Source organism: Schistocerca cancellata, chromosome 1 (assembly GCF_023864275.1).
Source record: "Schistocerca cancellata isolate TAMUIC-IGC-003103 chromosome 1, iqSchCanc2.1, whole genome shotgun sequence".
Taxonomy (NCBI): domain Eukaryota; kingdom Metazoa; phylum Arthropoda; class Insecta; order Orthoptera; family Acrididae; genus Schistocerca; species Schistocerca cancellata.
Window position 1 is genome coordinate 1,179,982,709 of NC_064626.1, and position 27,667 is coordinate 1,180,010,375.

The 27,667-nt window shown below is 45.5% G+C and overlaps 1 protein-coding gene across 2 annotated transcripts in view; it reads right to left on the reverse strand.

Moving 5' to 3' along the window:
• LOC126094227 (uncharacterized) overlaps positions 1 to 27,667 on the reverse strand; it is a 481,158-nt gene that overhangs the window by 37,820 nt on the left and 415,671 nt on the right. For both annotated transcript variants that reach the window (XM_049908779.1, XM_049908780.1), the window contains one exon: positions 22,822 to 22,914. In XM_049908779.1, the coding sequence (XP_049764736.1) occupies positions 22,822 to 22,914 (93 nt within the window). The remainder of the gene's footprint in view (positions 1 to 22,821; positions 22,915 to 27,667) is intronic.

A 27,667-nucleotide genomic window follows, 5' to 3' on the forward strand; every position in this document is an offset into this window, starting at 1 on the left:
CAATGTATTTGTGTTTAGAAACAGCATCTATTTATTGTACGTAAGATAAATGGGATGCTGCTTTAGTTCGTCTGCGAGAACGTTTCTAATTATAAAGTCCTGAAACTATTTTTCAGTTTAAAAAAATAAGCTTATTTTGTTGAGGTAACTTAATCAACACTGTTGAATACGTAAGTTATTGGATTCAATGCCGGTTGGCTTCTTCTTCTTTTTGCTTCTAAATCAGTAAGTCGTTTCTCTTTCGGGGTTAATAAGCCGCATTAGGAAAGATAGTTGGTGCAACTTTTTCAGTTCGTTCCGCAGTTAAATCTTGCCAACACTTGAATCTCTCACTTGCGTGCATCCCAGTCCACATGAGAGCAGAATATTACACATTTATAAACGTTATATCTTTGAGGTTAATGTACGCTGCGTAACCTCCAGTTTTCTCTAGATGGGAAAGACCTGTATTTTCGCAGCGTTGTTCAAACTCAAGTGCTTCTGAGTGATGACAGGTGACTTCTCTACTGGCAAATGCTTTCTGTACCGTATAACGTCAGCTTAAAGACCTAGAACACATAATTTACAAACATCGCAGTGTCTCTTCAGTATACTGTGCATTGCCAGATGGGTAGAAACGTCCTCAAATATCAAGAAAAGCACACTAAGGACTTCCCCGTATCTTAATCGAAACGAGGACCTCAGTCATCATGTGCCTGGGTGAAATCACCCTTCAGATGTTGTGACTATACAGTATGCCTTCAGATACTAGCAGATCCACGTCGGCTCTTAAGCCACTTCCAGTCCGCGGGCTACGAAGTGCACAATAACGTATATATCACTTTCGTCAGGCCAAGATACTTGTTAGGCTTCTTCATTTATTCTTTTTGGATGTGCAGTGTTGACACCTAGAAGAGATGTTCCCCTAAGTACTGCCGTCCGTATCTGTCATTTCCGTCAAGATATACATTTTAGTGAGCATTATATTGCCTTGGCAGCAGTAGCCAACACCTGGGCCATTCTCTCCGCAACTTTAACTGTAACCGCAGCTGTGATGGTATCGTTACTAGCATTCCAGACGCATTTGTCCCGTTGTGCCACATCAATGTGATGCGAACAGTAGGAGAGGATGAAACGGTAGTTCCTATAAATACTGCAGTCGTCCAAAATTACGTTTGCACCGTTGTGTTTCGGCAGCACTTGTCGTCTTCGGACGTGTTAGACATTATTTCTCTTACATCAGCTTGATAACTTTGCCTCCACAGCCACTATCCAATTTCAGGTAAATGCTCATTACGTGAAGATTAACATAGCTAAATCAGAGTGACCGACTAGCAATACAAACTAACTCCTCTCTTACGCAAATCCGATGTCCCTTTACCAAGGCACACACACACACACACACACACACACACACACACACACACACACACACGCTCAGAGTACCTTCTGTACAGGGTGTTACAAAAAGGTACGGCCAAACTTTCAGGAAACATTCCTCACACACAAAGAAAGAAAATAGGTTATGTGGACGTGCGTCCGGAAACGCTTACTTTCCATGTTAGAGCTCATTTTATTACTTCTCTTCAAATCACATTAATCATGGAATGGAAACACACAGCAACAGAACGTACCAGCGTGACTTCATACACTTTGTTACAGGAAATGTTCAAAATGTCCTCCGTTAGCGAGGATACATGTATCCACCCTCCGTCGCGTGGAATCCCCGGTGCGCTGATGCAGCCCTGGAGAATGGCGTATTGTATCACAGCCGTCCACAATACGAGCACGAAGAGTCTCTACATTTGGTACCGGGGTTGCGTAGACAAGAGCTTTCAAATGCCCCCATAAATGAAAGCCAAGAGGGTTGAGGTCAGGAGAGCGTGGAGGCCATGGAATTGGTCCGCCTCTACCAATCCATCGGTCACCGAATCTGTTGTTGAGAAGCGTACGAACACTTCGACTGAAATGTGCAGGAGCTCCATCGTGCATGAACCACATGTTGTGTCGTACTTGTAAAGGCACATGTTCTAGCAGCACAGGTAGAGTATCCCGTACGAAATCATGGCGGTGAATCGAGGAAGTACAGTACATACTGACTAAACTAAAATGAGCTCTAACATGGAAATTAAGCGTTTCCGGACACATGTCCACATGACATCTTTTCTTTATTTGTGTGTGAGGAATATTTCCTGAAAGTTTGGCCGTACCTTTTTGTAACACCCTGTATAGTTGAGCACGAGATTGTGCATGAATTTCGCGTGGCCTTTAACAAATATTTATCATAAAATAAATGTTTCTTGAGATGTTGTTTATTAATGTTCCTCTTTTCTTATTGAGGAAAATAAAAACCAAGCTTGTACTGTTGCATTGCGTTATCTTCACGCCGTGTTTGGACTCTACCTACTTGATGATAAAATATGTTTGAGCTCACTTGCATATTTTTTACTAGTTTATGCTGTTTCTCCGTTATTCATTTCATGCAGTACTCAAGTTTGTAACACTGTGCCACGCCGTTCCACATGGCGGTGGAGTTAACTGTAATTTACACCTGACTAGGAGGTCCGGGTTCGATTCCCGAAAACTAAATCAGTATTTATGGTACGACAGATCTGGAATAGTGTTCACTTGTCTTGATTTGTGTCAAATGAGAATCCTTGTTTTGATGTCCTTAGCAAAGACACTGACACGCTTGTTGCAAAAGCAATGTCAAAGCGAAGGGCCTGTATCAACCTGGTCGCCACAAGACACGTAGCATTCACTTCATACGAATGACACGAAGGCGTCTTCCGCCCCACTCCTCTCCTATCGACTCAGTAGTCAAGTCTCAGATGACTTCCAACGTCGTCTAAACACAAAACCAGAACCCTCCTTCCTCCCGTTTCATCTTCCCTAGATTTAAACCCCCTTCCCCCCCCCCCCCCCCCCCTATTTCCAAAAAACAAGCACTGTACTGGATTAAAAATAAGCACTGTACTGGATTACAAATAACAACGCATGCCCTCTTCTTCAGTGCAGTGCCCCTTGGCTAAGACGCTGCAGTAATACACAACTGGTGGTCCCCGCCTCGGAACAAGATCAGCTAAGCGATTTGCGACCCGCACCTCTTCTCGGAAGGACGCAGGCAACCGAGTCGAGACAGCAGCGACCAGACTTCCCTGGAACTACTTCCTATGAGCACGACCAAATACCTTCTTAGCTGTTCTCCGAAAAATGAGAAAGATGGACAGGAAGTTCCCAAGCAAAGAAAAATTTTTCCCACACCCTCACTGCAGCATTTTGACACGAAGCTGGCCGTGATCTACAAGGGTGAAAACTGTTGCCGCGTGCCCTACACTCAAGTTTAAGACACAGACCTACGTGGCCATAAGATGTCTTGGTAATGGAAAATAACTTCTTAGAAACGCGATCGTGCTGAAATGTCGCCGCGAGCTCGGCCTGGTATCTCTAGAAGGCTGGCTCTCTCTTGTTCTTGGAAGAACAGTTGGCGCCAATGCGACGATCCGAAATGCCACTACTGTTACTGCTGAGCTCTGGCCCAAGCTGTAACATTCTATACTCGATTACTCATTTATTTTTGGAGTGAAAGTGCATACTGACTGGTCTGAACAATGCTGCTTATCCATTTTCCTTTGCTGTTGTATACTGTACGAGAGTTAAAAATTATGAAAAATCGCGCAAGCTAATTAGAACTTGAAAGCTTAATGGAGGGTTAATGCTCTTCCTGATATTCTCAATTGGAAACTCATATACACGCAAACTGTCACCGTCATTATAAAACAGCAGACTTTGTTAATTCAAACAAGGAAACTTCGAATTAAGGCAGCTAAAAGCAGTTTTAGGAGACTACTGGGCTACTAGTTCCAAATGGTACTGTTGTGGATTGGCAAGAGGAAGCCGAAAGGCACGCGTTTTATCTCACGCAGGCTGGCGTGAGGTCTGGAACACGTCAAGGAACTGAGACTAGCAAAAAAAGTACGTAGCTGCTGGAATACTTAACTTTAATCCATAACTGGTGAACATCGCTCTTGACGGTACATGTTTTACAGCATCAATAGTAACTGGTAACGGCGCCTTGCTAGGTCGTAGCAAATGACGTAGCTGAAGGCTATGCTAACTATCGTCTCGGCAAATGAGAGCGTATTTTGTCAGTGAACCATTGCTAGCAAAGTCGGTTGTATCAACTGGGCGAGTGCTAGGAAGTGTTTCTAGACCTGCCGTGTGGCGGCGCTCGGTCTGCAATCACTGATAGTGGCGACACGCGGGTCCGACGTATACTAACGGACCGCGGCCGATTTAAAGGCTACCACCTAGCAAGTGTGGTGTCTGGCGGTGACACCACAGGTACGACCACCTCTTAGAGCTACGACATTGTTGTCGAAATAGAACAGCACTGAAATGTCTGGCCTATTCTGCAGTACTGCACAACTTTAAGGAATGAAAGAAAATCAGGGCTTTTACACCCAGTCGACGACGGGATAATCAGAGGAGGACGGGGAAAGAAGCAGACCTTGTACCGTCCCAACGTTAGCCTGATGATTTACATCATCTTTCTTGTAAGTGCCGCAACACGACGTGGCATGGACTCGACTAACGTCTAAAGTAGTGCTGGAAAGAACTGACACCACGAATTCTGCAGCGCTGCCCATAAATCCGTAGGAGTACGAGGGGGTGGAGATCTCTTCTGAACACCAAGTTGCATGGCATCCCATATATGCTCAATAATATTCACGTCTGGAGAGTTTGATGGCCAGAGAAAGTGTTTAAACTAAGAAGAATTTTCCTGGAGCAACTCTGTAGCAATTATGGACGTTTGAGGTGTCCCATTGTCCTGCTGGAATTGCTCATGTCCGTCGGAATGAACAATGGACGTGAATAGATGCAAGTGACCAGACAGGATGCTTACGTACGTGTCACCTGTCAAGAGTCGTATCTATACGTATTAGAGGTCCCATATCACTCCAACTGCACACTCCACACCCCATTACAGAGCCTCTACCAGCTTGAACCGTACTCTGCTGAAATGAAGGGTCCTCGGATTCACGAGGTTGTCTCCATATCCGTACACGTCCATTCGGTCGACACAGTTTGAAATGAGACTCGTCCGACCAGGCAACATGTTTCCAGTCAACAACAGTTCAATGTAGGTGTTGACGGGCCCAGGTGAGGCGTAAAGCTTTGTGTCGTGCAGTCATAAAGAGTATACGAGTGTGCCTTCCGCTCCAAAACCTCATATTGATGATGTTTCGTTGAAAGGTTCGCACGCTGACACTTGTTGATGGCCCAGCATTGAAATCTGCAGCAGTTTGCGGAAGGGTTTCACTTCTGTCACGTTGAGCGATTCTCTTCATTCGTCGTTGGTCCCGTTATTGCATATTTTCCGGCCGTAGCGATGTCGGAGATTTGATGTTTTACCGGATTCCTGATATTCACGGTACACTCTTGAAATAGTCGTACGGGAAAATCCCCACTTCATCGCTACCTCGGAGTTGTCTCCCATCACTACTGCGCCGACTATAACACTAGGTTCAAACTGACTTAAATCTTGATAACCTGCCATTGTAGCAGCAGAAACCGATGTAACAACTGCGCCACACACTTGTTGTCTTATATAGGCGTTGCCGAACGCAGCGACAGCAACGTATTCTGCCTGTTCACGTATCTCTGTAATTGAATATGCATGCCTATATCAGTGTGTTTTTGGCGCTTCAGTGTATCTTTTTCGTTAGTTTTCGTTCTTCTTCTTCTTCTTCACTTCTCATTCGAAGTACTTTTTCACTCCCCGTTCTATCAATCCAAAACAGAAATCTGGATGGTCAGAGGAGATATGAACCCCGTGCCTCCTGTACAGAGTGTCCTAGAAATGTTGTGACAAACTGACGAGCTGTAGAGAGCGTCTTCAGGAACACATCGAGAGTAGGAAACCGCGTCCGGAAACGACATCCAACGACGCTACAGTGGGTGGAAGTTTTAGGTGCCGGCGCCTGCCACTAGGCTACCCCTTCGACAGCAAACGCGACTTCTTTCGCTGACGGACCATAGGCGGAACGTCTCGCAATGTTATTTGTTATTCGATGATCGCGACTGATTGGCCACGATCGCCAGAGGAGAAGAAGGAGCTTGCTGCTGCGTAGAAAGGCGTTGTCTCCTAAAAACATTTGCAAATTTGTGGTAAGTTCCTATGGGACCAAACGGCTGAGGTCATCGGTCGCTAAGCTTACACACTACTTAACTAAAGTAAACTACCTTAAGCTAAGGACAACACACACACCCATGCCCGAGGGAGGACTCGAACCTCCGACGGGGGCATCCGCGCGAACAGTGACAAGGCGCCTCAGACCGCACGGCTGCTCCGGGGGCAACTTTTACCAAGGTAGGGACTCGAACCTGGGTCTCCTGATCGCTCGGCAGATATGCTAATCACTACACCACCCTGGCACCTAAGAGTGTAATGCTCTCTCTGTTGCCTTAATGGGTGACATTGGTCTCCAGCTGCAGTTTATTTTTCTCTTGTGTACGAAAACACAATGGAGATTTTAGAGGCTTCCAGAAGAAAAATAAACTGCGGATGAAACTCGTGTCCGAAATTGTCATCCCCTGAGGCAACAGAGCATCACATTCATAGGAGACAATTCCTTTCTACGCAGCAGCTAACTCCATCTTCTCCGCTCGAAATCGTGGCAATCAGTCGCGATCACTGAATAACAAACTGGGAGACGTTCTGCCTGCAGTCTGTCAGTATACAGTGTCACGTTTGATGCCGAAGGGGTAGCCTAGTAGCAGGCGTCGGCACCTAGAACTTCCACGCTCTGTAGCGTCGCTGAATGACGTTCACGGGTTCCTATCCTCGATTCGTTCCTCACAACAAACCCCAAAACCCCTCGGAGTTTCCACCCTATATACCATTAGTGTGCTTAAATCACAACGCTAGGTCACTCCGTACCGCCATACAATGTAGAAATTCAATGATACAACATATACATGGACTGGAAAAAGGATTCTGCAGTAATTACGTGTAGCACGCAGATCACACTGGGACAGTGATTATGGTACTGAGTTTACAGAATCAGAGTTTACAGAATCAAATTCTCGTGCCGCACTCATGACTTACGCCCCCATAATTCTAGCAGTGCTCAGTCTGAGCATTTGCTCCACCTCTAGTGATATCGACTGCCTTCGTTGCACAAAATTGCTTGCACGATTCTGCAAGCATACTACAGGGTGGGGCAAATAAAAGTGGCCCGGACGTGTGGATACGATTGGACATGGAAGTATGCATTTAACCACACCCCGAGATGCGCACAGCATGTGTACGCTCGCCACGCGATTCATACCGGTTCAGAGCGTAGTGCGGTCTCTGTCAGTTTGGGTGAAGCCGTGCAAAGGGGACGATGCTACTCACAGTGGAGCAGCGGGTGTTTGTTGTGGAAACTTACGTGTCAACAAAGTCGTGGAAACAGTGTGGCAACCGCGTGGTTAGAGGTGCCATGTCACGGACTGCGAGGGCCCTCCCGGCGGAGGGCATGTGTGTGTGTGTGTGTTGTTCTCAACATAAATTAGTTTAAGTAGAGTGTAAGTCTAGGGACCGATGACCTCAGCAGTTTGGTGCCTTAGGAATTCACACACTTTTGAAACGGTGTGGTCAGTTGTTTGCTGAGAAGTTTCAGAAATGGTTCAAATGGCTCTGAGCACTATGGGACTTAACTTCTGAGGTCATCAGTCCCCTAGAACTTAGAACTACTTAACCCTAACTAACCTAAGGACATCACACAGATCCATGCCCGAGGCAGGATTCGAACCTGCGACCGTAGCGGTCACGCGGTTCCGGCCACTCCGGCGGTTCCGCGGTTCCGGCCGGCTGCTGAGAAGTTTAATGGTGTCACAGTGCCAGCAAAGAGTACCATGCAACGATTACTCCGAAAATTGCTTCAGACAGGATCTGTTTTGGTCAAGAAAAAAACATCCCGAAAACTGCCCGCACACCGAAAAAATGTGGCTGCAGTCCACCAGAAAACGCTTCGAAGTTCTGTCAAATCAACCCGACGCCTGTGTTTCTTTGTTACCCTGGAGCTCTGTTCTCCGGCCCACCTTTATTTGCCCCATCTTGTATATTCTTTGCAGCCTTTGACAGACTGCTTTGGGTACACAAGATATGAAGTATTGTAGAGAAAAGTAAATAAAATAGGATGAACTTGCTGAACCATGTCAGAGTGCTCGCAATAGCCAATACCAGTCATCACCTGCAGTTGTAGATGACACACACCTCACTTCTGTTACGTGCAGCTCGGAATTCGAATCTCACCTCCAGCGCTTCCCCGTTTTCAGTTTCGCCTCCTATTTTCCACACACTACGAAAAACTAATGAAGCAATCAAGTTTCAAATTTCACTTCCTCTGCCTGTTTTCAGGCGATGCCTTGCACCTTGCTTGAAATGCTCGGAATCCACAATTTGACTGGCTAAAGTGCCATGTTTATATGCTCTACGGACGATTTATATCCGCTGTGCCAATCCGCGATGCTTGACGAGGGTGGAGAGAGGACAAGACGTCGTCGTCCATCTGCAGTGATGCCTAGCAGTCGCCGGGGCGGAATGAAAGCAGTTTCAGAGGACTTGCTGAAGCGAGTGGACGCGTGACGAAAGCGAGCTCTGGTCGGTTCCGGACGTACGGATGCCGGGACATCCATTCCACCACCGTACCGGAATAGTTCTGCGACACTCTTTGGCGACTCTCTGGGAGATCCCCTCGGCGAAGACACGGCAGCCAATTACGGAGGGAAACCCGGAGTTAAAGTCTGGGAAAAACGACACTTGGAGCCGCGTGAGAACGTGCGCTCCCTGGGAGCACCTGGCGTCTTTCCGGCCACGGGACGAGGAGGTTCTCCTCAGCGGAGGTTTCTGCTTTTGGGATAAAGTTCACTGTGAAACTCCGGGTAATACAATGGTAGAATACCCAGTCGGAGCAGCCGCTTATGGTGCCGGAACGAATGAACTGCGAAACGCCAGGGGCAAACTTTTCGGTTATTTTTAAATTACGTATCAACTCAGAGAAATTACCCCCACCAACCACTGAGCTTGCGCTGCGGTGGTTTGGGTGCCTTAAAAAATATCCGTGTCGGAGGGGTGTTTTTGGAGAGGCCAGACTAACACATGGTTCTTCAAGAAGGCCAACAGCATTTTCAGCAGTTGCAGGGTCAACGATGTGCATGATTGATTGACCTGAAGTCATAAATTTAGCCAACTTGGCGAAAGGGAAACTACAGCCGTTATTAGAATGTATTTTCATTTAGCAGCGAAGTGTGTGCTCGTATTAAACTTCCTGGTGTTAAAACTGTGTGCCCCACTGAGACCCGAACCTGGAACATTTGCTGAGTGTACGCTTATATGAAACTTCCTGGCAGATTAGCAGATTAAAATCGTGTGGAGAATCGGGACTCGAATCTGAGACGTTTACCTTTTGCGAAGGAGTGCCTACCGACTGAGCTATTTAAGCACGACTAACGTCCCGACATCACAGCCCTGCTTTCGTTCTTCAACGGGGTTCTTTCTAAGTTTTCAAACATCACACAAGTTATCGCGTATTCCTTGCGGGAGAGAGGATATTGCGGAGATTTGGCTCAACCACTGAGATATCGCTTATCCACAGCCTATGAGGCTGTTTCCAGAACGAATACGATAGCGGCCGGCCGCGGTGGCCGAGCGGCTCTAGGCGCTTCAGTCTGGAAGCGCGCGACCGCTACGGTCGCAGGTTAGAATCCTGCCTCGGGCATGGATGTTTGTGATGTCCTTAGGTTAGTTAGGTTTAAGTAGTTCTAAGTTCTAGGGGACTGATGACCACAGCAGTTAAGCCCCATAGTGCTCAGAGCCATTTGAACCATTTTTTTGTAAGCTTAGGGACTGGTGACCTTAGCAGTTAATTCCCATAAGTTTCCACACACAGTTGAACAGTTATTTGTCCTCAGGAAAGCTATTTATCCCGTCAAGCACCTATTGCTTTCGCAGACGCAGTCTAAAAAACTGAAGTCGAACTCTGCTTCGCAGGTACATCACTTGATAAATTGCCATAAACGAATGTTCAAATCCATCACTACGTTCTGACGAGGTAACCTCCCATCGCACCCCCCTCATATTTAGTTACTAGTTGGCACATTGGATAGGCCTTGAAAAATTGAACATGGATCAATCGAGATAACAGGAAGAAGTTGTGTGGAACTATGAAAAAAGTAAGCAAAATATACAAACTGAGTAGTCCATGCACAAGGTAGGCAACATCAAGGATAGTGTGACCTCAGGAGTGCCGTGGTCCCGTGGTTAGCGTGAGCAGCTGCGCAACGAAAGGTCCTTGGTTCAAGTCTTCCCTCGAGTGACAATTTGCTTTCTTTATTTTCGTAAAGTTGTGATCTGTCCGTTCGTTCATTGACGTCTCTGTTCACTGTAATACTTTCAGTGTCTGTGTTTTGCGGCCGCACCGCAAAACCGTGCGATTAGTAGACGAAACGACGTGCCTCTCCAATGGGAACCGAAAACATTTGATCGCAAGGTCATAGGTCAACCGATTCCTCCACAGGAAAACACGTCTGATATATTCTATACGACACTGGTGAAGGCATGTGCGTCACATGACAGGAATATGTTGTCGACCCACCTAACTTGTACACTTGGCAAATGGGTAAAAAGATTCTTCTACCTTGCCCGATTTAAGTGTTTCGATGTTTGTTTAGGTGTAGCGTCCCCATAGTACCTCGCATCGGACGGACGGACAGACAGATAATAATTGTCTGAAAATAAAAAATTAAACGTCTCATTCGAGGGAAGACTTGAACCAAAGACCTCTCGTTCCGCAGCTGCTCACGCTAACCACGAGACCACCGCGCTCCTGAGCTCACATTATCCTTGACGTTGCTTATCTTTTGCATGGACTACTCAGATCGTATATTTTCCTAATTTTTTTCATAGTTCCACACAACTTCTTCCTGTTTTCTCGATTGATCTGTGTTCAGTTTTTCAAGGCCTATCCACTGTGCTCACTTATAACTAAATCTGAGGGGGGTGCGATGGGAAGGTTCCCTTGTTAGTAGCTGCTGGAAACCGTCTGCGATTCCAGTTGTTGCGCCCGTTCCGTGGATGGTTAGATGCGCTGCACGCCGCTCCCTCTGTGGCAAACGCCGTGGTACTCGGCGAGGCAGCGGCGCCAAAGAGGGCAACCGTTATGTAGCTAGCGAGTCAGGTGCAACCAGCGCCAGGTTATAGAATACAGCGGCCGGAAAATTCCGTTACACAGGCCCGTCGATCTTAATTATAGAACGGAAAACTACGTCACGCGTGGATGGGTACACGTGTATTGATGTGAAGTATAAACATAAACTGGACACTGATAAATCACGGCAACGTCCTTAACACCTGAGTTACCTGCTGCCAGTCACGAATTTTACTGCCATACATGCGTTTCGGGGAATAATTTTCATGTAAATAAGTTATACACAACTGCAACCAATCACTTTTTTGAATAATAATGCTATATTCCTTGAACCGGTTTTCGAACCTTTTCAGGTTCATCTTCAGATGGTTTCGGGAGGATCCGGGAAGTTACATCATTACTGGTAGTAGCATAATGCTGGGTGCTGGTTCTATGGCAGAAAGATGGGTCACACTTTAATGTATCGCCATGACTATAGCTTATCTGTCGATATGGATGTAAATTTAGTTTTTACTTACTGCGACAGTATAGGCGGCTTTTTTCGGATCTGTCTGCCTCCATTTTGATGTCCAGAACACTTTCACACAAACTATATTAGTTTACACTTTGACAGTGACACTTTTCCAGCATCCAGCATGCGCTTTACAACTGCTGCTCTTAACAAAGATCTTGACAGAAAGATATGGCATAAGTCTACTTTGTACAGAGATGTAATTTGTTGTTCTTTACATGTGTTAAAGTCGATATGAGGGCAAGTATTTTAATCAGAATGGCGATAACATGAGAGCACAAGATAAAATAAATAAATAAATTACTACAAGAACAAATTTCAGGTGATCTGATATCTTATTTCTACTTGTATATTACAGGCAGGTTTCTTTTTCTTTCTTTTTCTTTTTTTTATACAAGTAATAATAAAAGATGTGAGACAATGTTGAATCTACCCTCTGATGTCGACTGCTACGGCCGCAGGTTCGAATCCTGCCTCGGGCATGGATGTGTGTGATGTCCTTAGGTTAGTTAGGTTTACGTAGTTCCAAGTTATAGGGGACTGATGACCTCAGATGTTACGTCCCATGGTGCTCAGAGCCATTTGAATCGTGTCCAGTCAGTAAGGACATCAGCTCATAAAACATCACAAAATAGGGCAAACTCACTACTGAGAGTGCACTTATATTTACCTAATATCGAGTATTACAGATGTTGTCACTATTTATTTAATAAGAAAGTTGCAGAACCTTGTAGAACACGCAGAGGTGAAAAGAAAAACTAGAAACAGGGAGACGTTAACCCGCTACACACCGTTTCGCAAGTCCCCGCCTCTACCAGATAGACTGGGCTGAACATATGCAACAAACGATCTCGTATTTTACGTTACGATCTTTTGAAGACTTTAACCGCCGGTGTAATTTACTGGAATTAACTATAACAAATCCTACCACGAACGGCGCCTTTTTGATGAATCTTCTATGGATCATTGCCTTAAAACGATGTATTTCTATAAGACGTGAATCCGAACACGATAATTCTTTCACCACCAATATGATGTTTCCCGTCATTTTATTACAAAAAAGCATAACAACAACGACGAGTTTTCGAGAGACCCTGAGTGTGCATAGAAACAGCATATATGCAAGGGGTATAAGTCGTAACATAAAATCCACCAAATATGGACTTCAGCTGAAAACGACAATGGTGTCTCGCAAGTCCTGCTAATGACGTCGCACCGTTCTTGCTTCGCATTCGCTCTACTTTACGTGTTCACTTGAAGAAATGACGCCGGCCTTGTGGCCGTGCGGTTCTAGGCGCTTCAGTCCGGAACCGCGCTGCTGCTACAGTCGCAGGTTCGAATCCTGCGTCGGGCATGGATGTGTGTAACGTCCTTAGGTTAGTTAGGTTTAAGTAGTTCTAAGTTCTAGGGGACTGATGGCCTCAGATGTTAAGCCCCATAGTGCTCAGAGCCATTTGAACTATTTTTGAAGAAATGCCTCCTCAACGTGAAACAGCAGAAAGCGACATTACAGAAATCGTACAGCTCCACGTCAACGTTAGCCAATTTCGGTTCCGTGTGAGGACGCCTTTCGGTTCCTCAGCTGGTGCGACGCCCCTCCCCCCCCCCCCCCCCCCCCTGACAGAACTGACCTGAGCCACTGGCGCCAGCACGGCAGCCTCGCGCTAATCCGGTTACTCGCCAGTTGGAGAGCGTGCTGGCGGCGGAGGGATGTCTAGCGTCTCTGACTATCGGGGGACAGAGGGGGGCATTTGGCTGTCCAGCGGCGGCCAGCGCGACTAATTGCACGGCTCTAGTTATTTACGGGCGCGTGACGGCCGCCTTCCGTGCGTTGCTGGCTGGCGACACGCTTCCCCTGGTGTACACGTGTCACAGTATGCGTACCCGTCACTGCTGGCAGAGTGGCAGGAAGGTGCCCTTGATATAAAGCGTCTTTTGTAATGATCTTAAGGCGTTATTGCCCTGGAAGAACACCGTCTGTAGTAGTTCCTCTGCTTGGAGCAAGTCTTTCTATTTGGCGCCGTTTTGATGAGTTGTACATGGATGATGGTGATGAGACGAAATGATTAGGACAACTCAAACATCCAGTCCCCGAACGAAGAAAATCTCCGACACAGTCGGGAATGGAACCCGGGACTTCGCGATCTAGAGGCAGCGACGCTAACAAGAGATGTGGACACGGTTTTTGTCAAGTAATCCCAAAAGCAATGTCTCCTATTTTTTTATAAGTACATAGACCTGTTTATTTCTACAATGGGTAAATAAGTTTACAGCTTGAACATTTAGCTATTTTTCGACATAATCACCAATTCTGTCGATGCATTTTTGTAGACGCTGTGGCAGTTTTTGTATGCCCATGTCATACCAGCTCGCCGCCATGCTGTTCAGAAAGTTATGAACCTCTTCTTTCACCTCGTCGTCGGAGCCGAATCGCTTTCCGGCCAAATGTTCTTTTAACCTAGGGAATAGGTGATAGTCACTGGGCGCTAAGTCACGACTACAAGGTGTGTGTGTGATTATGTGCCACTGAAATTGTTGCAGGAGAGCAACGGTTTGCCGAGCGATGTGTGGGCGAGTGTTGTCATGGAGAATGTGTACAACATTCCTCTTCTCCGGTTCTGAACTGCCCGTTGAGTTTTTTCGGAGTCTCACAGTACCTGTCAGCGATAATTGTGGTCCCAGCAATCCAGCTCCGACGACGAGGTGAAAGACGAGGTTCATAGCTTTCTGAACAGCACGGCGGCGAGTTGGTATGACATGGGCATACAAAAACTGCCACAGCGTCTACAAAAAGGCATCGACAGAAATGGTGATTATGTGGAAAAATAGATAAATGTTCACGCTGTAAACTGGCGTAAACCATTGTAGAAATAAACAGGTCTATGTACTTATAAAAAAAATGGGAGACCTCACTTTTGGGTTTACCCTCGCATATGACAAAATTCTTTTACATTGCAAAAATGGCGTTATCACTGTTGACGTCAATCAGCACCAAACCCTCCACAAAAAAAGACAGAAACAAAGAGCTGTCAAGTGTATCCAACATAATCTTTGTATTTACATTTAGACACTCCTTTTTAGCCCAATAAGCGTATTACACACCAGAGGAATAATAGGAAAAAACATTATTTTCAGTATAGCGACATGTTGCGCAAAATTGACGAAAGTATGGTTAGGAAGATGACTCGCCCGTAAGTGCAACGAGCTGCGCGGTATAAAAGCACGACACAGTCGACAAGACTAAGAAAGGAAAATAAAATAAAAAGGGGAGGAGACTCTGCCTTCTATGGAAGGCGCCGTTATTAGCCAAGATGACGACAGTAGATTTCATCGACTGCGCTCTCGCCTCCCCGGAGTAAGACGGGCGAAAACAAGTTCCCGCCGACGTCTCTCCGAGCCCCTTGATTGAGGCTGGCCTTATTAGGAACAAAGCAAGCAAACAAAAACGCCTCAGAACACTGGAGCTACTTTACGAGACGCGGGACGTGCTCGGATAGCTCAGGGTGGAGGACACGCTTATGGTCGAAGACATGTAGCCATTGTCCAGCCGGTCCAACCGTAGTAACCTGGCTTTTCCCGCGCACCATTATCAAATGGAACAGAAAAAGGCGAGGCGGGGGGTGGCGGAGTGTCAGTGGTACACAAAGCACCCTCCGCCAGATACCATAAGGTAGTTATACTACTGGCCATTAAAATTGCTATACCGAGAAGAAATGCAGATGATAAACGGGTATTCATTGGACTAAAACTGACATGTGATTACATTTTCACGCAATTTGAATGCATAGATACTGAGAAATCAGTGCCCGGAACAACCACCACTGGTCGTAATAACGGCCTTGATACGCCTGGGCATTGAGTCGAACAGAGCTTGGATGGCGTGTACGGGCACAGCTGCCCATGCAGCTTCAACACGATACCACGATTCATCACGAGTATGACTGGCGTATTGTGACGCGCCAGTTGCTCGGCCACCATTGACCAGACGTTTTCAATTGGTGAGAGATCTGGAGAATGTGCTAGCCAGGGCAGCAGTCGAACATTTTCTGTATCCAGTGCATTATCGTATTGAAATGTAGGGTTTCGCAGGGATCGAATGAAGAGAAGAGCCACGGGTCTTAACACATTTGAAATGTAACGTTCACTGTCAAAAGTGCCGCCAATGCGAACATGAGGTGACCGAGACGTGTAACCAATGGCACCCCATACCATCACGCCGGGTGATACGCCAGTATGGCGATGACGAATACGCGCTTCCTATGTGCATTCACCGCGACGTCGCCAAACAAGGATGCGACCATCATAATGCTGTAAACAGAACCTGGATTCATCCGAAAAAATGACGTGCACCCAAGTTCGTCGTTGAGTACATCATCGTAGGCGCTCCTGTCTGTGATGCACCGTCAAGGGTAACCGCAGCCATGGTCTCCGAGCTGATAGTTCATGCTGCTGCAAACGTCGTCGAACTGTTCGTGCAGATGGTTGTTGTCTTGCAAACGTCCCCGTCTCTTGACTCAGGGACCGAGACGTGGCTGCACGATTCACTCCAGCCACGCGGATAAGGTGCCTGTCATCTCGACTGCTAGTGGATACGAGGCCGTTGGGATCCAGCAGGGCGTTCCGTATTACCCTCCTGAAGCCACCGATTCCATATTCTGCTAACAGTCATTGGATCTCGACCAACGCGAGCAGCAGTGTCGCGATACGATAAACCGCAATCGCGATAGGCTACAATCCGACCTTTATCAAGATCGGAAACGTGATGGTTCGCATTACTCCTCCTTACACGAGGTATCACAACAACGTTTCACCAGGCAGCGCCGGTAAATTGCTGTTTGTGTATGAGAAATCGATTGGAAACTTTCCTAATGTCAGCACGTTGTAGGTGTCGCCACCGGCGCCAACCTCGTGTGAATGCTCTGAAAAGCTAATCATTTGCATATCACAGCATCTTCTTCCTGTCGGTTAATTTTCGCGTCTGTAGCACGTCATCTTCGTGGTGTAGCAATTTTAATGGCCAGTAGTGTAGATGTATTAATGCTCGCCCATAACAAGCTAAAAAGAACTGTAAGTAGGCTGTTTATATTTTCTTATTGGCAACGTTACGTAGCGCTCTGTATGAAAATCACTTAGTGCCTTCAGTAGTTTGAATCTTTTATTTAGCTGGCAGTAGTGGCGCTCGCTGTATTGCAGTAGGTCCAGTAACGAAGATTTTTGTGAGGTAAGTGATTTCTGAAAGGTATAGTTTAATGTTACTCAGGGCCATTCTTTTGCAGGGATCTTTGATAGCCAGATTGCGTTGCGCTAAAAATATTGTGTGTCACTTTAGTGAATGTTTGAGTACGTTCAGTTTTGCTCAGCTGTTTGAAAAGCAAATAGTGTAAGAGGTTTATCAGCACAGTCGTGTTTAATTGTTCAAAGGGGACGTTTCAGAACGACAGCGTAACTCAGCATTGGTGATTTAACGAATATCACAGTAATGCAACATTTTAACGATGAATGAAGTTGGTACTGCAACAGGAAGCCTGCCGCCCATATTCAGCCGCGTAGTTTGTAACATCCTGCAGAGCTCAAAGAGTGCGTATGGCAGGCGTACGCACCCGCTGAGAGGCGCACGCACAAAGCAATCCGCGCTGCACGCACGACAGCAGTAGCGACCGGACTGCCTTTGTGGGTGATTGTTTTTTAAGCGCCTTTGTCGTGGAACTTTTTTCGCGTTGTTTGAACACTATAGGTCGGTAAATGCTGTGTCTGTCGAAAACGATACCGACACACAAAGGCGGGAGAGAGGTTTTCGTTCCCCCGAAAGTAACGATCACTTTTTCTGCTCTCTTTTTCGACGTCCCACCCACTTATCAAGCATATGCCCCGAGCCGTTACGGGCGTACAGAACAGCTGCGTCAAATTAACCGGGCGAAGGGCAAAACTGCGCTTTATGGACCTCAGTGGAGTAACGTGCACAGGCTGGTTTTTAAACTCAGCGTTGGAACTAGCAGGTAGGGAGCTCAAGGCGTTTGCACGAGCGATATCAGCAATAAGTGTGTGTTTGTTTTTATTCATTTCAATCATAACGTCGGCATCAACATATGCATCAACATATAACTTATTCCCAAAAGCAAACTAGCCTGCCGTAGTGGCCGAGCGGTTCTAGACGCTTCAGTCTGAAACCGCGCGACCGCTACGGTCGCAGGTTCGAATCCTGTCTCGGACATGGATGTGTGTGATGTACTTAGGTTGGTTAGGTTTAAGTAGCTCTAAGTTCTAGGGGACTGATGACCTCAGAAGTTAAGTCCCATAGTGCCCAGAGCCATTTGAACCAAAAGCAAACTACAAAAAACCCTTCTTGTTCTTTGTCCATGTCTCACTACCGCAGGTCAAAAAAAATTAAGAATGATCTTTACTGAGAAGAAAAAGGAACGTTTATACTGGACTCTTTCAATAGTTCGGCGCACAAAATTTAGCAAGCTGGATCATAGCTCACCATTATATATAGCATATGTGTACTGGTTGCAAAGACTATTATGCATTATTTTCACTGACGAACAACTGCCAGGTTGTCTAGCAACAAGTCTGAAGAATAGGCGGCGATTTACACCAGGTGGGTCGATAGTTCTGTCTTGATACTATTTTTCGAGTCTCCTTTCTTTCTTTTGCTGGTGCCTTGTCTTGCGGTGTCGCTGGGTCGGCACGGTTAGCAACGGATTTGGCAAGGTTAGAAGGGGTGGCCAGATGCCCTTCCTGCTGCCACCCCGTACCCCCTGGGACGGAATTAGTGTACCCCAGTTGTCTGCGTCTAGTGTAATTCATGGAATAATGCGAATGTGTTCAGATGTCTGCGAGTCGTGTAACTGAGGCGGAACGTGGGGAGCCCGGTATTCACCTAGCGGGATGTGGAAAACCGCCTAAAAACCATATCCAGGCTGGCCGACACACCGGCCGACGTCGGTAATCTGCCGGGCGGATTCGATCCAGGGCCGGCGCGCCTACCCGAGTCCAGGAAGCAGCGCATTAGCGCTCTCAGCTTACCTGGCGGGTGCGTATTTTTCGAGTCTTCATCCCATGGTTTATGTTCGGGGTGGAAGTTTGTGCAATGGGGGTCATTCAACCGGGTCTTCGTGGGATGTGAAATTGTTTACAGGTACAATGGGCACCACGAAAGTTGTCAATACGTAAACATTAGTGTTGACATTTGTATCTCTTCGTGGCCAAGTCTGCCGAAAAAGGCATGACATTTCTGTCTACGAAGTCTGAACTGCGCTACATGAGTACGACGAATCTGAGCTGATTTTCTGCAACTCACCACATCCTCCCCCAACCCGCACTAAAAAAAGATCACTAATCTGGGATCTCGTGTACCACCAGTTCAGAGATCTCGTAATCTACAAGAATTCGATGACTTCATCGTTGAAACTGCTTTCCATTAACCTTTGCAGTGTGCACACTACGTCAAGACAAAACTCCTTAGTGTTCCCGAGGAGATCGGTGTATTGACTTATTTCTTTACTCAACATAAACGGTACCTATGACACTAACAGTTATTTCTCCTTACTTCAGTGCTGTTTTTCTGGGGGAACGCTGGAGAATGTGTACCCCTAAACTTTTTCGAAGACAAAGTAATTTTTTTACGATGTTGAGAACTTGGAAGAGTGCCAAAGATTTATTTCACGGAAGTAAATTTTTATTTCCTTTTTTCGTATTGGTAACTGCAATACGAACGATACCAGTTCAGTTTTTGGTGCTAAGGCGATGTCATTGACTGGAGGGTTGACTGGACTCACCTGTTTCATCTGAGGTGTATTATAAGTCAACTGAAGTGTACGATACCATTTTCTTTTATTGTTCAGGAGTTGATGGGAATCGCATGCTTCATTTGAGGTGATGTAAACTGAAGTGTTCGATACCACATTCTCTAGTATGGGTTTTTCTCGGTATCGCCTGCTTCATTTGAGCTGGAGTCAACTGAAGAGTCCGATACTTTTTTTTATTTAGTTCGACATGTTGACGTCGTCATGGCTAAAAGCAGACGGGTGGTATCCCATGCTTCAGTAATAAGTAATTTTCGCTGCATTATATCCAATGTCGGAGTACCCTCAAATTTTTTTTTGAGAAGAAAAGCACTGCTTACTTAGTCAATGAAATATCCACTTCCTTTTTTTCTGTAGCTTCTCAGAGAAGCTAAAATGCAACTAAAACCATACTGTTGATTTCGTGGATGCGCTCGATGTTTTTACTGCCATCCTTATACTGTATTTCGTAAAAGATTGCCTTCGCTTGGTGTGTCACGCACTTTGATTCACTATTCTTATTTTCATAACATGTCTTGCACTGTCTCTCAAATCATTATGCTACATATTTGAACTAGCTCTTCCTCCTTACACTATCAGTGAAGTGCGCTTACCACGACTGATTCACTATAGATTTTCTTCTTTGCTGCAAAAACAGTACCTACGTGAAAGGCGTTTCCACTTATCTTCGCGTGAAAATCTGAATTCGACTGCGGACAACACCTGGTGTGAAGATTGAGCAGGATGCAAGAAGTTCGCGACGCAATAATGTAGAGAGCCAAGAAGTGACGTGTGGTTAGCTTGAGTCACAAGCATAAGCGCGAAGACCGCAGCGGATGCAAGAGGATAGACTTTCGCCGTCGCTTGATGAAATGACGGAGAAAACGGTCGGTTCCGGAGAAAGCGCTCTCCACATCCGCGCCCCGGGCATCTTGCGCAGCTGTCCGAGTCCCAATGAAACAACCTCCACACCTCAGGCGGTCGAGCGAATGGCGGATGTGTCGTCCGGCCTAGCTTCATGATCATTGTTTACAAGTGTCTTTCTTCACAAGATTCCCATTTAAGTCCGTCGAGGGCTTCTTTTGTCCTTTCGAAAGAACTATGTCGATCTCTTACGATCCTAACGACATGTCTCTGCATTCGAACGATGTGTATTACCATACATACATGATAAGGGCTGCAAACACTGAAACGATACTCTAGTATTGGTCGCACTGGGGTCTTGTACGCAATTTCCTTCACAGATGTACTATGCTTTACCAGAACGTTCCACCTAACAAGATCATACGACAATCTATTTTCGTAATTTTGTTTATATGTTTATGATACAAGAATTTCAGAAATCTATCGTCCAAAACTCTCAAAAATTTTCAAAGACATCCACTTTGAAATTAGTATTCTGAAGTAAGATTGATCTTTTCTCTATAGCCGGCCGCTGTTGCCTAGCGGTTCTACGCGCTTAGTCCGGAACCGTGCTGCTGCTACGGTCGCAGGTTCGAATCCTGCCTCGGGCATGGATGTGTGTGATGTCCTTAGGTTCGTTAGGTTTAAGCAGTTCTAAGTCTAGGGGACTGATGACCTCAGATGTTAAGTCCCATAGTGCTTAGAGCCATATGAACCATTTTTTTTTCTCGATAGCCAACGCGGTTCACTGGTGGAAAAATCACCTACCACGTAGGGGTTCTCAGTTCGATTCCGGGCACATGAAATTTTTAAACAGAGAGCTGCATATTCTCCTAGCATTTCCATGAAGCGTAAAACGCATAAGAAGGGATAAAAAGTGACAAGGGTATGAGACTAGCAATCGCTAATTACAAGGTCGTTTCGGTCATTATTATTTCGATTTTCAGTTCGGATACCTACATCATTTAAACGTAAAATTCTCGAACATATGCAAATTAAGATATCTAATTCTCATTTTTATGAAAACGCACGTCTTCTTATTTCTAATTAAATATTGTGTACAACAATAAAGTTTTCACTACGAACATAAGTTCTTAATTACCGATCTTTTATGGAGTTTCTTAATGAAGATTTTTCAGATTAAAAGCATACTACAAATTATATTTTTCACCCTTTTGTATCTTACGCATCACGTAAATGCTTATTGAACATACATCTTTGTTTAAAAATTTACCCTGGGGAGGAATCGAAACCGGCTCCACCATGTAGAAAGCCAGCATTCCATCACAGAGCTACACAACCCGTCAGAGAATGCTTTTCCTTCAGGCTATTAACCCTAGAACACTTAAAGAGGGGGGGGGGGGGGAGGGTGCCGCGCGGGATTAGCCGAGCGGTCTTCGGCGTTGCAGTCATAGACTGTGCCGCTGGTGCCGGCGGAGGTTAGAGTCCTCCCTCGGGCATTGGTGTGTGTGTTTGTCCTTAGGATAATTTAGGTTAAGCAGTGTGTAACCTTAGGGACTGATGATCTTAGCAGTGAAGTCCCATAAGATTTCACACGCATATGAACATTTCTGGGGAAGGAGGCAGGAGAAATATTACATTGCTACTGAACCATCGTAAAATCCACTACCGCACGTGTTATTCAAAGGAAGTCATAATTTATAGGTTATGCGTTAGTTAATTGCACATATTATATCTCTAACGGGACGTTGTATCAAATTAAGTATAAAATGTCCTGTTTTTATACACTAGGGTTAGAGACGTTCGTAAAACTTAAAACAGTCGATTTTCTCATGAACGTTCGAGACTTGCGTCGAATTGCTTTCGTAGATTTATGTTTTGAGTTCTGAACTTCACATAACTTAAATAAATATAATCGTATATAAAAAAATACAAAAATCCGATTGCCATTTTGTCCAGTTGTAAGTCTTAAATTGGCCGTCCGTTAAACTGAATTTACGTGATCGTCCCATTTCATGCCGTTTCCTAGTTCTACCACAGAAAACCACTTCCCTTGTTATTGGAAATTACCGGGTTCTTCTCTATGTTGCAGGTGGTATCTTATGTCTATCCATATTAAGAGAGAGAGAGAGAGCTTGTGTTCATTTCACTAAGCGCAAGTGTTGTCCTAGTCTTCCCGCTTTGTCTTGCAAGCGTCCAGCAATAGTATGATTGCGGTGTAAATGTAACGCTTACGAAGCTAGAGGTACGTATTTATTTTGGCGGTGTACGCCGTAAAGCTGAACTCCCTAGATGGTGAGGCAGCGGTACTGGGCAGCCGCACTCTGCTCCTCGACCAGACAAAGGGGCAGAGCCCGGCGGGCCGGCGGGCTCTGTGAGCCGTGAAGGCAGTTCTTGCAGCAGCCGCTCAGTGGTTTCCGCCGCCTCCAGCCGGGTGCATCCGCCGCGCATGCGCGTTGTAGCGAGCAGGAAGAGTCGCGCCGCTTACCTTGAGAGCGCAGAAGATGCACGACTCCGCCATGCACGCATGGCCGGACAGCTCTCGGAAGCTGCGCCGGAAGATGTCCAGGTGCCACAGCACCTGCAACAACACGAAGGCAAGCGTCAGACTCGGTGCAAACACACTGCTTACACGGTTAGGCGTACACCAGCTGACGTCGGTGGCCAGTTTTTTTTACGACTGCTGACAATCTTCCTTATTTCGAAAATATCATAACAGAAAATAATTATTTGATGGTTCCGTCAGTTCCATGATCCATTCTTGACTTGGAATACAATGGAGACCACTGACACTGATTCAGCCACATAAGGACTCGTCAGCTAGATCCAAAAACCACTACACTAGCGAAATGTTAATTCGTGCTTGAACATCACACCTTCAAGATCGGCCTCAGGAGCCTAGTTATCACGTCTGCCAATATTATTAAGAACTGTGACGCATTATATTAGGTGTATCGGTTTTAAAAAAAATTATATCCTTTTAATTGCGTAGAGTGGCTTAGATAGCTAAGTGAATAAGTCTATATATAAAAATATCTGAGCTTCAATCTTCGGTGGGTTGTAGGGACAATGCCGTTTTCAGATTCAGTTAAATGCTTGGTGCAACGCAACAGCATTGTAGTACGCCGTAAAACCACTTTGTCATTTACAGACGAACAACTGCCTCTCTTTGTGCTTTCTAAATATAGATGTAAACCTGCAGTGTTAATGACCGGTTTGTGAAGGCGGAATGTCACGCGTGCTGCATCTTGCTCGTAGGATAGCTAACGAGGCTGGCGTAACGTATAACCCAGTACGGCCATATATGCCCAGATATTCGCCAGCTGAACGACCTATAGAACAAGTAGGACACGAGATACTTCTTTTTGCGCTCCACGTACGCATGCTGTAAATGATTGTCTACATTACTCTCTCATACCACACATGAATTTCTCTTTCTTATAGAGGTGTCACAGCTTTCATTTCTACTCGATTAGTACTCCTGGGGCCTCGAAATCTTATTGTCCCACAAAGCAGGGGAAAACTCTGAAAGGATTTCTGACACAAAGTTTCTGATAAGGCTCATTTCTTACACATAAGTGTTCACAAAAGCTGTTTGTATTTTCGTTCATTTATTCAAACCTATCGCCCACCCAGTATCAGGCATTACCGCTCTTCATCTGCAGCTAGAGTATATGTAGTCAATGGGCATTAAAACGCATTATTTATTTGTCGCTTACTATAATCTCTTATGTAGAACTTCTTTCTAGCAGGCTGTTTCCTATACCAACAAACAAGAGTGGAGATCTGTTGTTTTCTATTGTCTAACTGCATGTTGCGCAGTATTTACGTAACTGTGCAGTGCAAACGACATTTAGGATTTCACCGAGGGTGAAGTGCTCTATTTGCGTTATCGAGAACAAATACTGGAATTAATTGGCTAGGATTAAATACTGACGGGTTCATCTACATCTACGTGATTACTCTGCTATTCACAATCAAGTGCCTGGCAGAGGGTTCAATGAACCACCTTCAAGCTGTCTCTCTACCGTTCCACTCTCGAACGGCGCGCGGGAAAAACGAGCACCTAAATTTTTCTGTGCCAGTCTTGATTTCTCTTGTTTTATTGAGATGATCGTTTCTCCGTATGTAGCTCGGTTTCAACAGAATCTTTTCGGAATCGGAGGAGAAAACTGGCAATTGAAATTTCATGAGAAGATCCCGTCGCAACGAAAAACGCCTTTGTTTTAATGACTGCCACTCCAATCCACTTATCATGCCTGTAGCACTATCTCCACTACAAAACGAGCCGATGTCATCCGTCACGCCCACCTGATGCGAATCCCACACGCACAACAATACTACAGAATAGGGCGGACAAGAGTGGTGTAAGCAATCTATTTAGTAGACCTGTTGCATCTTCTAAGTGTTCTGCCAATGAATCGCAGTCTTTGGTTTGCTCTACCCACAAAATTATCTATGTTATCGTTCCAGTTTAGGTTATTTGAATTTGTAATGGTTGAAATGGCTCTGAGCACTATGGGACTTAACTTCCGAGGTCATCAGTCCCCTAGAACGTAGAACTACTTAAACCTAACTAACCTAAGGGCATCACACACATCCATGTCCGAGGTAGGATTCGAACCTGCGACCGTAGCGGCCGCGCGGTTCCAGACTGCAGCGCCTAGAACCGCTCGGCCACCCCGGCCGGCGTAATTGTAATCCCTAAGTATTTATTTGAATTTACAGCCTTGATTTGTGTGACTTATCGCGTAATCGAAATTTAGCGGATTTCATTTAGTACTCATGAGAATAACTTCACACTTTTCTTTATTCAGAGTCAATTGCCACTTTTCGCACCATACAGGTACTTCATCTAAACCATTTTGCAATTCGTTTTGGTCATCTGATGACTTTACAAAGCGGTATATGACAGCATCATCTGCAAACAGTCTAATAGGGCTACTCAGATTTTCTCCTATGTCGTTAATATAGATCAGGAACAACAGAGGGCCTATAACAGTTCCTCGGGGAACGCCGGATATTACTTCTGTTTCATTCGATGACTTTCCGTGTATTACTACGAACTGTGACCTTTCTGACACGAAATCACGAATCCAGTCGCACAACTCAGGCGATATTTTGGTTAGAAGACGCTTGTGAGACACGTTCGTGTATCCTCATTTGATAAGCCACTGCAGACACGTTTAGAATCTTGACCCACATATTGGTATGCTGTCTAGTGACTATAAGCTCTCTTTACCGGTCAAATTCCGAAATTAAAATTATTTTCACCTCTGAAATTCAAAACAGCCACCTCTGTTACGAAAGCCAGCGCGCTACCAATATGAGACAGGTTCAGTTCAACAACCAGCATGAAAATCTGAAATGGGGTTCGAACACGAGAGATGGGATTATCAGTTATTCAAAGGACACAATATTCTCAATGGCCCAAGTGTCATTTATGTTCCACTTTGGTAAATACCCTTTTTTGTTCTTTGATTTGCAAATGCAATAATTATTTGTGATTAGCTCTCATCATTTGACAGCTGTCAGAACTATTATAACAAGCACAAAAGTTACTCATGTTGCACTAAAGTTACGAATTTCTCTACACCCAGCTACCTGTTACTTGTAGTTACGATAGTAGAAGACTGTGCGATGGTCATCTGTGAAAGCGTTTATCGTTTTATTTTTCAGGAAACCAGAGATGGAAGGCCGGCCGCTGGTGGCCGAGCGGTTCTAGGCGCTTCAGTTTGGAACCGCGCGACCGCTACGGTCGCAGGTTCGAATCCTGCCTCGGGCATGGATGTGTGTGATGTTCTTAGGTTAGTTAGGTTTAAGTAGTTCTAAGTTCTAGGGGACTGATGACCTCAGATGTTAAGTCCCATAGTGCTCAGAACCATTTGAACCATTTTTGAACCAGAGGTGGAAGCTTACGATATATTAATAATTTTTACTTATGGACCGTCTGACAGCAATATTACACGCAACTGAGGAAGACAGGACTAGAAAAGTTGCAGAGATGGAAGCATTTACCGGAGGCGATGCACGAGGAGTTGCGAGAGAAATGGGCTTCCGAGAGTATACCGAAGATGAACTAGCTAAAACTGAATACCACTACTGTGAGAGGTCATGCCTTATAAATTATACAGATAGATGTGTGACCATCAAACATCGTGACAATATCTTTTTCCACTGTGGAGACCGAGAACATGGGGAGGCCGACAACTGGAGACTTCAACGCTCAGTAGGAACAGCAGCGCAGCGCGGTGTCTGTGCCGCGTACGTCCGTCTGCGGAAGTGGCTGACAAGCGCCGGAAGTCCTTCCTTTCTTGGGCGGACAAGCCGCTTGCGGGATGCGTGGGCGCGCCTGCTATGGGAAAACATCGCGCAGGTCTGGCGTTTGCATACGGCAGGTGGCGGCTGGCTCTCGAGCGTTGCACTCGATTCCATTACGCCCGTTACCGATTTCCGGCGAGATGTCTATCTCCTTAATAACAGCAACAGTCCCTCTGCAGTTCCCACATAAGAGTTCGCCCAGTGCACTGTTGTGTATACGTAAACACTCGGGTGAGAAATATGAACTGTTACCACTAGTATAAAAACCGAGAACATAAATCTGTTAACAGATGAAAAGAGAGCGCTGTGTACAAGTAGACACGCGAAATAAATAGAAAGCGATGAGACGTGTGCGTAAATTATGTACGGAAGGAAAAAGGATGTAGATGGTATGGCAACTATAGTTGCTACTTTCATGCTCCTACAATACAAAAATGGCATCTATAAATTGCACGTTACATTATTTCTGTCCTATGTCCTCGCTGCCCTCATACTTGTCCTTATATGGTTTTCCCCCTCCTCTGTTCTGAAGGGTGTTGTGAGGAAATCCAGCAGGTGTATACTTGCAAAGTTATAGCCTAACTAGCCCGGAGAGTTCACTGTACAATGCGATCGATGAATTTCACACTTGACATTAAAGGAAGAGTTTTTAATAGCCACGAAATACGAAAATCTCGGTTGCCCTTTATAGTACTACAGTAAACTTCAGGAAATGTGTACCTTAGGGCGAGATAATCTCTTATTGGATGTGCTGAATGAAAACTATGAGTTTTAGGAACACTAGCAGGGATATGATGTCTTAGTTCGAGGACTACTGACGAATACGCCGCTAATATGTTGCTGAAACGTACGTCTCAAAACAAGCAACTACAATAACTGCCAATGACACTAGCCGTAATCCTGTTTAATGTGAATGTTCCTGCTTTTTACCAACGTAGTACCGGAGACCATCAAAATAGTTATCGTTGAGGCGACAGTGTAGTGTGCTATTTAGGCACCATGCTTGAGCTCAT